We start from the raw sequence: 13,089 nt of genomic DNA on the forward strand, positions 1-13,089 counted from the left end.
AGAAAGAAAGAAAGAAAGAAAGAAAGAAAGAAAGAAAGAAAGAAAACAGGTGCTTCTAAAGAACACAAAATAAATTGAAATAATATGAAATTGTTTCTTGATCAAATGCTTTGGTTAAGATGGCATGTGATTGCTGAATAGCTTATTTATATTATAAATAATATCAACCCTTCTAAGATTATTAGTGACTTATATTCACTCTTGAAGATTACTTCAGTTGCAGTTTTTTAAAAGATTTTATTTTTAAGTAATCTCTACACCCACCATTGACCTTAAACCCACAATCCTGAAATCAAGAGTTGCACGCACCACTGACTGAGCTAGCCAGGTGCCCCAAATTTTTGCCTTTGAGGGAGAGTTATGATTTAGAGAAGTTATATGTTAATATTTGAAATTTAATAAAATTAATATCAGTATTACCTGGCAGGTGACATGGTTGAGAATGGGTAAATTTGAAAATAGTGCTGTTTTGGATCCCTAAACTATTAATGGTAGTTTAAAATACATACTGATATTATGGTATTGATTATAACAGAAAATATCATCTAATATTCATATTAGCATTAAGGGATTTCATCTTTGAAAGTGTATATTGCAAATGGTAATTTAGAAATAATTTAAATTTTAAGTAAAGGAAATTACCTTCTCTCTTTCTCTCTCCTTAGGTGGAATGAACCCTATTTGTTGACTATCTCCTGATTACTGGTTGGATTCACTTGTAAAAGAATCATCTTCCCCTGTGTGGACGCCACTTAGTGGCATATTTAGTTATAAATCCAGGGATTGCAAAGCTTTTGGATTTCCCAAAGGAGGGACATACCACTATATCAAAGAAGCTTGATATTACAGCCAAAATGGTGCTGTCCCAGAGACAACGAGATGAACTGTGAGTTTCTCTGTTTTGTATTAAAAAAAAAAAAAATCTCTCATAAAAGACAAAGTAGTAAATTAAAATAGAACTTCGGGAGATCTATTCTTAAATTAAAACTCTTAATTGTAAGTGTACAGATACTGGTTTGGGCAGTTTAGTCTGATTTTAAAACTGGGTCTTACTTTGAAATAGTGTTATTTATTACCCTTGTGACTTTGTTGTAAAGAAGTTTAAAGCAGAACAAAGAAGTAAGTTAGCTGGGATAAGTTTTATTCTAAGCTTGTATAAAAAATATTATGTTCAGTAGGAAGATAAATCATTCAGAGCTCCTCTAAACTTTTTTGTCTAGAATGTGTGTATTAGAAAAATGAAAACTTTTTTGTTATTGCGTATTCCTTTCCTTTGCCTTATTGTATTTTTTATCTTTTACCATTTAGGGGCTATTAGAAGATTTGAACTTCATGAGGTGGATAACATAATAGTTAATACAAATGCATTAATGAGAGAGGCATAAAATGATTTGACCACTGATATTTTATAATATCTTATAGTATTCCATATTTTATAGCATTCTGTTTTTATAGGTGAAGAATATAGAGGAATAATTTAGCTTCATGTTCTAGATTTTTAAAAATTTTTCTGTGGCTTTTTACAAAACTATTTGGAAATAATTTCAAATTTATGGGTAAGTTTTAGTTTTAAGAATGGTACAAAAATATTTAATGTACATTTTTATCGATTTCACCTATTTTATACCATTTGCTTTATCATTTGTACTCAGTACTATGCGTGTGTGTGTGTGTGTGTGTGTGTGTGTATCTATGTATGTGTACATGCAGTGTTTTTTCCTGAACCGTTTGAGGATAAGTTGCATACACCAAAGATCTTTACCCCAAATGCTTTGATGTGCAGTTCCTAAAAATAAGGATATTCTTCTGTAAAACCACAGGACAGCTAGCAATTTCAGTAAATTTCACATTGACGCAATACTTTTATTTATTCTACTTCCATATTCCAATTTTGCCAATTAACCCAATGCCCTTTATTGCACAGTTTGGTTGTTTTGTTTTGTTTTTCTGTCCTTTCTAGTACACTGTCCAATACAGGGTTAGGTAATATATTTAGTTGTCATTCCTCTTTAGTCTTTTTTTTCTTTTTTTTAAGATTTATTTATTTGAGAGTGTGCTGAGGAAGGGGCAGAGGGAGAGGGAGATAGAGATAGAATCTGCAGCAGACTCCCCACTGAGCATGGAGCCCCATGCGGAGCTTGATCCCACAATCATGACATGAGTCAGACACTTAAACAACTAAGCCACGCAGGCACCCATATTTCTCTTTAGTCTTGCTTAATCTGGAACAGTTCTTCAGCCATTATGTGTTGTTTAGGACAATAATATATATATATTTAACTTTAGTTATTATTTTAGAACACAAGTGGGAGAGGCAGAGAAAGGTAAAAGATTCTCCAGAAGATTCCATGGAGAGCCCGATATGGGGCTCAGTCTCAGGATCCTGAGATCATGACCTGAGCCAAAATCATGAGTCAGATGCTCAACGAACTGTGCCACTTAGGTGTCCCTAGGAAAATTTTTTTTTTAATTTTTTAAAAAATGTATTTATTTATGATAGTCACACACACACAGAGAGAGGCAGAGATACAGGCAGAGGGAGAAGCAGGCTCCATGCACTGGGAGCCCGATGTGGGACTCGATCCCGGGTCTCCAGGATCGCACCCTGGGCCAAAGGCAGGCGCTAAACCACTGCGCCACCCAGGGATCCCCCCTAGGACAGTATTTTTGAGGAATGGTTGGTTGGTTGTTTTTAATAGCACATTCACCATTTTGTATCTGTCTAATGTTTCTTCATGATTAGATTCAGAGTATATATTCTTGGCCAGAATACTATATAAGTAATTTGTATTCTTCTCAGGATATCATGTCTGGAGATACATTATGTCTATCTGCCCTTCAGTGGTGATGCTCATTTTGATCCCTCAGTCAAGATAAGATGCCTAGTTTCTCCACTGTATAGTTACTTTTATTTTTTCAACAAATATAAGTGGGGAGACCTTTTAATACCATGCAAGACATTTTTTTAAAGATAGATTTTAGAGCAAGTGAGTGGGGTAGAGAATGTGGGTAGAAGTAGAGAATCACAAGCAGACCTCCCTGCTGACCACAGAGCCTGATGTGGAGCTTGATCTCATAACCCTGAGATCATGGCCTAAGCCGAAATCAAGAGTCAGCAGCTTAACCGACTGAGCCACCCAGGCACCCCCATGCAAAACATTATTTCCATCAGTATTCTCCTTCTAGATTTAATATCCATTGATAATTCTTGCCTCAATCATTCTTTACAATAGTGGTTGCAAAGTGATGATTTTCCCATACAACCACCCATTCCACATTTACTAATCATCACTCAGACTTTGCTGTAATCAAGGGACTTTAAATTTTTTCTTTTTATTTGTTTTTTTCATTATTGGTACAGACTCCTAAGTTGTCATATTTTCAGTAGTTTTTATCATTCGTTACCTTTCTTATAGTTTTGTTATTTGACTATCCCAGACTGTCCCATAGGATTTTCTTCAGTTGGCTCTTATTCCCTTATTTGTGATTTCTTTCTTTTCTTTTCTTTTCTTTTCTTTTCTTTCTTTCTTTCTTTCTGGAGGCTTGAGTGGACGGGGAGAGGGGAGAGGAGAAGGGGAGAAAGGGGAGGGGGAGGGAGGGAGGGCGGGAGAGGGAGGGGCGAGGGGGAGTATCTTTAGTTTTCTGGGGAGGAGAGGGGAGGTGAGGTTGGGTGGGAGGTGGAGGTTTTTCTTTCTTTTTTCTTTTCTTCTTTTCTTCTCTTTTCTTCTCTTTTCTTCTCTCTTCTCTTCTCTTCTCTTCTCTTCTCTTCTCTTCTCTTCTCTTCTCTTCTCTTCTCCTTTCTTTGTCTTCCAAGCTTGTGTGCTCATCCTGCCTTAATCCTAGAATCAGTCATTGATCCAGTAAGCCCTGGTTCTTTTTAGTGGAAAAGGGTATTTGACATCAAGATATGGGTACTAAGTGTACTTACTGCTACTGGGGTATCTGCTTCTGGGCTCTTTAAGTAGACAGAACCAAGAAATATGTATAAACATGTATGAACCAAGAAACATGTATAAACATGTACAGACACTGTGGTACCATATGTACTAAAGGTTTCTTAGTCTTGGCATTATTGACATTTTGGGCTGAATAATTCTTTGCTGTCGGATCTGTCCTGTACACTGTCCATTGTTTAGCAACAACCTGGGCCTCTACGCCCTAGGTGCCACAATAAAAAATGTCTCCAGACATTGCCAACTCTCCTTTGAGGTGGGGAAGCAAAATCTCTCCCAATTGAGACCCACTGATAACATACCTATCAATACCCGTACTTATTTTAGAAATCATTAGGCTATCCCCATACTTCTAAGTCCAGTGTAGTCCCATAAGGTTCTTTTTTGTTTTCCTCCCTACAATATTTATATCTTTCTTCTGTAGTAAGACCTGACCCTCAGCAATTTCAACACATTGACTCATTTGCTCAATCCTAGAATACTTTCAAAATAGTTTCAGAATTGTTACACTCTTACCACTTGAAAAAACAAACTTTCCCAGAGAGAGTTTAGAATTTGTATGTAGTTCTCCTCCCATCCACTCTGCCTTAGACTGAAAATATATAATCAAATACTTTGTTTGTAAGTTATTTGGATTAGTTTTATTTTTCTCTCTCTTCCTATGGTTATATTATTCGAGATATACTTGGGTTCATTTGTTCAGTTTTGTGTGTTTTGCATTTCCTCTGCTTTCCCATCCTTATTTAGTATTTTGGATATGTAGAGCATTATCTATACAAAAGTTTATACTCAGAAGTATTCTCTTCTGAATCCCTTCTATTAAGTTACTCCCTCCTTGCCTCCTATAAGAATCAACTTCGTTCATTATTTAATAAAGATTAAGAGAGAGAGGTGCCTGGTGGCTCCATTGGCTAAGCGTCCAACTCTTGATTTTGGCTCTCAGATTCTGATCTCAGGGTTGTGAGATAGAGACCTACATTGCTGGGCTTGCACTAGGCATGGAACCTGTTTAAGATTCTCTTCCTCTGCCTCTCCCCTCTCCCCTTTCCCTCCCTTTCTAAAAGAAAAAAAATAAGGTGAGAGAAATACATGTATGTTTTGTTTCGCCTTTTTTTTTTTTTTAAGATTTTATTTATTCATGAGACACACACACACACACACACACACACACACAAGCAGAGACACAGACAGAGGGAGAAACAGGCTCCATGCAGGGAGCCCGACGTGGGACTTGACCCCGGGTCTCCAGGATCACACCCTGGGCTGAAGGCGGTGCTAAACCACTGGGCCACCAGGGCTGCCCTTGTTTTTCTCCTTTCTTAAGTAAAAGGTAGCATACCATATGTGCTCTTTTGCACTTGGCTTTTTTTCCGTTAGAAAAATCTCCTGGAACTCACTCCATATCAGTTCATAGAGATTCCCCCCCCCCTTTTTTAACAACTGTGTACTGTGTACATACCATGTTTCTTCAACCATTCTCCCATATTTGAAAAATTAGGTAGTTTCCACTATTCTGTAACTATAAATAATATTGTAATTAATAACTTTTTTGTTATTGAAGGTATATCTGGTTTTTAATTATTCTTGTTTCTAAGTCCATATCTTTTTCTTCTGGATGCCTTATGTGCACTGACTGCAAGTCATCCTTATTACCCTCATAACTAAGATTAATATTTAAATTTTATGGCCCAAAATAGAGCTTTTAGTTTTAATAACAATCAATTGAGGAGAGAACCTAATTTCAGGTAGCTAAATTTGTAGGGAATTTTAGGTAAGAATAGACTTAAAGAGTGCTTATTAAAGAAAGAAAATTGGTCTTACATCTAAATGTAAATTTGAGGAATAGAAAAATCTTAAGAGTTTTTAGTAAGGAGATAAAATGATGGCTTTTACTTTTTCTCCCATTTTTAAAAATAATATGAGTATATATTTACTGAAAGGAAGAAACAAATGTTTACCTTTTATGAGTAGGATACATTTTGACACTTCAGTTTGCCTTTGCTTCAGTTTAGCGTTTCTAATAGGTTGGATACCAGTTAGCTTGTAAAAAGCTTTGAGGTATTTTGGTTGTAGAAATGAAATAAATATTGACATACTGGAAACTGGTAATTTGAGCAGTACTGCTAAGTGTGATTCAGCTCAGCAAATGTATATTGCCTGCCTTCTTTGTTTTACTACTCTGAGGCATATAAATATTGAATAATAACAAAATCATTTATGTGGATATGACAAATATCTTTATTTTACAGATAAATTGAGGATAGGAGAAATTAAAATTACCAGTTTCATGACTAGTAACAGAGGCAGAATGAGTTTCCCAATTTTAAGTTCACTATTCGTTAAACACAATTCTATTACCAAAATTTATATGTCAAAATGTAAACATTACCCCCTCCTCAGTTTCTCAGTCCCATTTTCCAGTGGTAGCCACCATTGCCTCGATAGTATAATCTTTTCAGATATTTTTCACATATTTACTTTTTTTTAATTTATTTATTTATTTATTTATTCATGATAGACATAGAGAGAGAGAGAGGCAGAGACACAGGAGGAGGGAGAAGCAGGCTCCAAGCCGGGAGCCCGACGTGGGACTCGATCCCGGGACTCCAGGATTGCGCCCTGGGCCAAAGGCAGGTGCCAAACCGCTGAGCCACCCAGGGATCCCTTTTCACATATTTACAAAAATGTCTTGCACATCTTTTTTCCTTAAGATTTGTAAAATAGAACTGTATTTTACAACCTGTTTTTAATAATTTTTGTCAGTCTTTATGTGAATTTGGAAATGGCATTATCTGTTCATCTTATAGTTACTTTTTGTTTGTTAAAGAATATATTTTTTTATTTGAGAGAGAATGTCTGTGGGGGCGGGTGCAGAGGGAGAGGGAAAGGGAGAAGGAGAAAAGTAGACTCCACTGAATATGGAGCCAGATGCAGGGCTCTTTCTATCTCAGTGACCTGAGCTGAAATCAAGAGTTGAATGCTTAACCCATTGAGCCACCCAGGTGCCCCATCTCAAAGTTACTTTTAGCAAAATAAGCTTATACCTCTATTTCTTTTTTTATTATTTTATTTATTTTATTTTTTTTTAAAGATTTTATTTATTTATTCATGATAGTCACACACAGAGAGAGAGGCAGAGACACAGGCAGAGGGAGAAGCAGGCTCCATGCACCGGGAGCCCGATGTGGGATTCGATCCCGGGTCTCCAGGATCGTGCCCTGGGCCAAAGGCAGGCGCCAAACCGCTGCACCACCCAGGGATCCCTCTATTTCTTTTTTTAAAGATTTTATTTATTTATTCATAAGAGACACAGAGAGAGGCAGAGACTCGATCCCAGAACTCCAGGATTGTGACCTGAGCCAAAGAGATGCTCAACAACTGAGTGACCCAGGTGCCCCACACCTCTATTTCTGTATGAAATTTTACCCATTGATCTTCCATGAAAAATGAAGAAAGTTTTCTTTTTTTTTTTTTTTAGGTTGTCCTCATTGATAATATTTACACTTTGTTTAATTTGTTGCTCACCCCGAATTCTTTTTTCCACAACTTTCCCATTCTTGTATTCCCTTTTTGGTTTAACAGGTATATTGTAATGTAATTGACATACAAAGAACTGTATATACTTAATGTATACAATTTGATTGAGTTTGAAACATTTTTCTGTTCTTACTTTGATTACCCTTGTCAGTTGGGTAGATTTTTTTCATTATGTTTCTTTTTCAAGATGGATTCCTAAAGGGACCTCCATGAGTCTTCACATGTTAGAGATTAATTTTTTTCTTGCTTCCATAAATACACAATTCTTGGGACGCCTGGGTGGTTCAGCGGTTGAGCATTTAAAAATATACTTCTGGGGTGGCTCAGTTGGTTAAGCATCTGCCTTTGGCTCAGGTGGTCAGGTTGTGATCTCAGGGTCCTGGGATTGAGCCCTGCATCAGGCTCACTGCCCAGTGGGGAGTCAGCTTCTCCTTCTCCTTCTCCCTTTGCTCCTCACCCCCTTTGCCTCTCTCTCTCTCTCTCCCCCCTTCTCAGATAACTAAAATCTTTTTAAAATTTTCTATATATTTTGGAGTTAAGAGAACAAAATGAAACTTAGGAAATGAAATCAATAATAATGAGGTTATTTATAAAAACCAACATAGGGGATCCCTGGGTGGCTCAGTGATTGAGCACCTGCCTTCAGCCCAGGGCCTGATCCTGGAGTCCTGGGATCGAGTCCCGCATCGGGCTCCCTGCATGGAGCCTGCTTCTCCCTCTGCCTGTGTCTCGCCTCTCTCTCTCTCTCTCTCTCTCTGACTATCATAAATAAATAAATGAATGAATGAATGAATAAATAAATAAATAAATAAATAAATAATAAAAACCAATATAACATACAGAAAATTGGATTGTCTGAGTCTTAAAAAACCAAAGGTCAGAGGGGCACCTGGGTAGCTCAATCAGTTGGGCATCTGCCTTCAGTTCTGGTCACAATCTCAGGGCCCCTGGGCTCAAGCCCCAAGTAGGGCTCTCTGCTCAGTAAGGAGTCTGCTTCTCCCTCTGAGTCTGCTCTTCCTCCTGTTCATTCTCTCTCTCTCTTTCTCTCACTTGCTCTTTCTCAAATAAATACAATCGTTCTTTAAAACCCCAAAACATTGGGCAGCCCGGGTCGCTCAGCGGTTTAGCACTGCCTTCAGCCCAGGGCATGATCTGGGAGACCCGGATCGAGTCCCACGTCAGGCTCCCTGCGTGGAGCCTGTTTCTCCCTCTGCCTGTGTCTCTGCCTCTCTCTCTGTGCCTCTCATGAATAAATAAGTAAAATCTTAAAACAAAACAAAACAACCAAAGGTCAGAAGTGACCTACACATTCAATTCAAGAACAACAGGGGTGCCTGAGTGGCTCAATAGGTTAAGCGACCAACTCTTAATTTCAGTTCAGATCACGATCTCAAGGCTGTGAGATCGAACTCCACAGTCAGTGGGGAGTCTGCTGGAAATTCTCTTTCTCTTTCTCCTTCTCCCTCTGCCACTTCCCCAACTTCTGTGCGACCATACTTGCATGCGTGTGCGTGTGTGCGCTCTCTCACAAATCAGTAAACTTAAAAAAAAAAATAAGAACAACAAAATAAGCCCAAAGGAAAGCAGAGGCAAAGAATTAATATATTTTTTAAAAAGCATAAATTAGTAACATAGAAAATATAACTTGATAAACTTGATTAGCAAAATTAAAAACTAGCTTTTCTTTCTTTTTTAAGATTTTATTTATTCATGAGAGAGACAGAGGTAGAGACACAGAAGGAGAAGCAGGCTCCCTGCAGGGAGCCCAATGCAGGACTTGATCCCAGGACCCCAGGATCATGACCTGAGCCTAAGACAGACGTTCACCTGCTGAGCCAGCCAGAAACCCCTAAAAATTAGCTTTTAAGAAAACCATAAAATAAAACTGATGAATAAGGAGAAAAGGCACAAATGAACAATATAGTAGTGAGAAATGCAACATAAAATGAACTCAGAGGTGATTTTCAAAATTATGAAAATGTTCTATTAAATTTGAAAATCTGAATTACCAGGGTGATTTTCTAAGAAAATCATCAGTAAAATTGCTTCAGGAAGAAGTTGAAAACTTGAATAGATTATTAACTTTAGAGGAAATTGTAAAGATAGCTAGAGACATCAAGTCCAGGCAGTTTCTAAGCCTAAGGTATTTACTTTCTAATAAGTAAATACCCTAATTCTTTAAGGACCAGTAACTTTCCAGATGGTCTTCCACACCATAGAAAAAGGTGGAATACTTAAGAGCTTATTTTATGAGGCTAGGATAGCGCCATTAACACTAGGTAAGAGGATAATAATAAAGAACATTACAAGCTAATTTTTATATCAATTCAGATAAAAAATATAAAATAATGTAACAAATGAGTATGTTATACATATGAAAAAAGTTAATTATGGCCAAGTATGATATATGCCAAGAACCATAAGAGGTTGCAACCTTAAGAAACCTATTAATGAAAAAAAACCTATTAATGTAATTACTACATTAATAGTAGGAGAAAAATCATATTCTCAGCAAAAGATAAAGAAATATTTTTAATACCCACTTTTGTTAATTTCTTTTTCTTTTATGTAGGCTCCACATTGGGTGTGGAGCCCCAAGATAAGACCTGAGGTGAGAATCAAGAGTCAGATGCTCAACTGACTGAGCTACCCAGATGCCCCAGGATTGTTAAAAATTTCTTAAAGTGATGCCTGGCTGGTTCAGTAGAGCATGCGACTCGAACTCTGGGTTGTAAGTTCGGGCCCCACATTGGGTGTAAAAATTACTTAAGATCTTTTTAAAAATTTGTTTTTTCTTAGAAAAGGAGGAAGGATATTTTCTTAACTTGAGATTGAGTCTCTCTACCTGAAATTTACAGAAAATACTGGAGATATTAAGGTACATTTCCAAGAAAGTCAAGAACAAGGCCAGAGTAACCATGCTTCTGATACCATTAAACTTGGACTTGACGGGCAGCCCCGGTGGCACAGCAGTTTAGTGCTGCCTGCAGCCCGGGGCGTGATCCTGGAGACCTGGGATCGAGTCCCACGTCAGGCTCTCTGTGTGGTGCCTGCTTCTTCCTCTGCCTGTGTCTCTGCCTTCCTCTCTGTCTCTATGAATAAATAAAATAAAATCTTTAAAAAAAAAAAAAAAACCAAAACTTGGACTTGACAATCTAACCAATGCAATAAGGCAACAAAAAGAACTAGATAGAACTATTGGAAAGGAAGAAAACAAACTTACTTGTAAGTGCTAGCATCTATATAGAAAATCAAAGAGAGAGGTGTCCCTGGGTGACTCAGTTGGTTGTCAGCCTTTAGCTCAAGTCATGATCTCAGGGTCCTGGGATGGAGGACTGGAGGACTCTGCATCACGGGCTCCCTGATCAGCAAGGAGTCTTATTTCTCCCTCTCCCCTCCCAACCCCCCTGCTTATGCTCTCAGTCTCTCAAATAAATAAAATCTTAAAAAAATAAAAATCATGGGCAGCCCCTGTGGCGCAGCGGTTTAGTGCCGCCTGCAGCCTGGGGTATGATCCTGGAGGCCCGGGATCGAGTCCCACGTCGGGCTCCCTGCATGGAGCCTGCTTCTCCCTCTGCCTCTCTCTCTTTCTCTTTCTCTCTCTCTCTGTCTCTATGAATAAATAAATAAAAATCTTAAAAAAAAAAATCAGAGAATCAACAATTAGAATTACTGTATTTAATTGGTGTCCAGAAATAAGATGGCATACAAAAATAGTTTTTGTTACTGAGTAACGTTGTAGAAAAGATTTCTTAAAAAAAAAAAAAAAAAAAAGATTTCTTTGCCCTGTTTCTAGTGGGGAAAAAAAAGCGAATAATGGAAAGATGTCAGAGTTCCCAAATATTAATAAAGTTAAATACACAATACCAATTAAAATCCAAACAGATTTTTTCATGAATTTGACTAGCTTGATTCTGAAATTCTTCTGGAAGAGAAAAAAGAAGAAAAATAGTTACATATAAATTTTTAAAATATCATTGAGAAAGGAACTAATTGTACCAGATATCTAAACATTGCTGTAAAGGTAGTTAAGTACAGTATTTTTGGAATAGGCATATAGGTCAACGGTTGAGCGTCTGCCTTTGGCTCAGGGCGTTATCTTGGAGTCCCGGGATGGAGTCCCACGGCAGGCTCCCTGCATGGAGCCTGCTTCTCCCTCTGCCTGTGTCTCTGCCTCCCCCCACTCCCCACCCTCGTATCTCATGAATAAGTAAATAAAATCCTTAAAAAAAAAAGAAAAGAAAAGGATTTGCAATGGAGAAGTTTTAGTTTAGCCTGGTATTTCTCCTTACTTTTCTGCCTGCTTATCCATAGTGGCTTTTTTCTCCTGTGTTTATATTCACCAAGCTAGATTTTGAGTGTTCTTTATTTTAGGGAAATTTTCTTTTATTCTATTTGGCTATATCATATCATATCTTTGGATTCCTTTTCTTTTTATATATTTAGTTTTATGTTACCATAGATTTTGTTTGAGAGTATAAAGTTATATGATTTTCCACGTCTTTCTGGGGTTATTCTTCCTCTCTAAAGAATGCATTCCTGTATTTTATTTGCTTTGTTAGTTTTCCCCCTTCTCTTTTCCTTTTTTTTTTTCTTTTTCTTTTCCCTTTTTTAAAAAAGATTTTTAAATAATCGTCAAGCTCAGTGTAGGGCTCGAATCTACAACCTTGAGACCAGGAGTTGCATGCTGTACTGAGTCAGCCATGCACACTTTTCCTCTTCTCTTAAGAAAACGTTCATGGACTCTAAGTTACATCCTTTCTTCTTAGTCATCTTTGAGGATAGTTTTATTTGTGGGAAAGAGTAAGTTGGGATAGTGAAATTAAGTGTGCTGTCTTAGAACACCTTTCTGTCATACCATTATATCCTTTGCCCTGAAGCATGTTGCCTTTCAACTTTCCAGATCCTCTTCCGGTGAACTGACAATCTTCATAAAGTGATCTGAAACACTTTTTGGATAATTTATTGTTTATCTTTGTTAGCTAATTCTGATCAACACATTAAAGTTAATTTTCTTTAACCTCTTAATTTTGCTGTACTTATATATAGCTTCACTGCCCTAAAATTCCCTAGGGCTCCATCTATTTGTCCATCCCTTGGAGAAAAGATCCTGATCTTTTTACTGTCTCCATAGTTTTGCCATCTCCAGAAATTTGAACTCATATGGTATTTAGCCTTTTCAGAATGACTTCTTTGACTTGGCAATATGCATTTAAGGTTTCTCCATGTCTTTTCATGACTATAATGTATCTTAAAGCTGTATTTTGCTTTGAAAAACTAACCTCTGCTATTGAGGTGTTCAGGTTTCTCCTGTGCATATGTTTGAATATTATATATATTTAGCATTGATTAGAAAGTTGTTCTGCCCTGATCTTAAAAAAATAATAATAATAAAGATCTGTACTTACCTGTATATGTAAAATTGTACCTTGGAATACACTACAGCTACACATGTTCATGGAGTTGAGTTAGATGCCACACAAGGCTCTAGCATAGGTACACATTGTCATCATGTTGGAAATAGTTGTAAAGACAAGTTGTAGGCACAATAGTTTGCATCATGGCAATATCCTATTACTGGTAGTTTTAAGGTTTAAAG

At 37.2% G+C, this 13,089-nt stretch overlaps 1 protein-coding gene across 2 annotated transcripts in view; it reads left to right on the top strand.

The window, feature by feature from the left end:
• PAFAH1B1 (platelet activating factor acetylhydrolase 1b regulatory subunit 1) overlaps positions 1-13,089 on the top strand; it is an 80,937-nt gene that overhangs the window by 32,426 nt on the left and 35,422 nt on the right. For both annotated transcript variants that reach the window (XM_038548533.1, XM_038548534.1), the window contains exon 2: positions 666-886. In XM_038548533.1, coding sequence (XP_038404461.1) covers positions 855-886 — 32 coding nt within the window. In that variant the 5' untranslated portion in view covers positions 666-854. The remainder of the gene's footprint in view (positions 1-665; positions 887-13,089) is intronic.

Source organism: Canis lupus, chromosome 9 (genome assembly GCF_011100685.1).
Source record: "Canis lupus familiaris isolate Mischka breed German Shepherd chromosome 9, alternate assembly UU_Cfam_GSD_1.0, whole genome shotgun sequence".
Classification (NCBI taxonomy): Eukaryota; Metazoa; Chordata; class Mammalia; order Carnivora; family Canidae; genus Canis; species Canis lupus.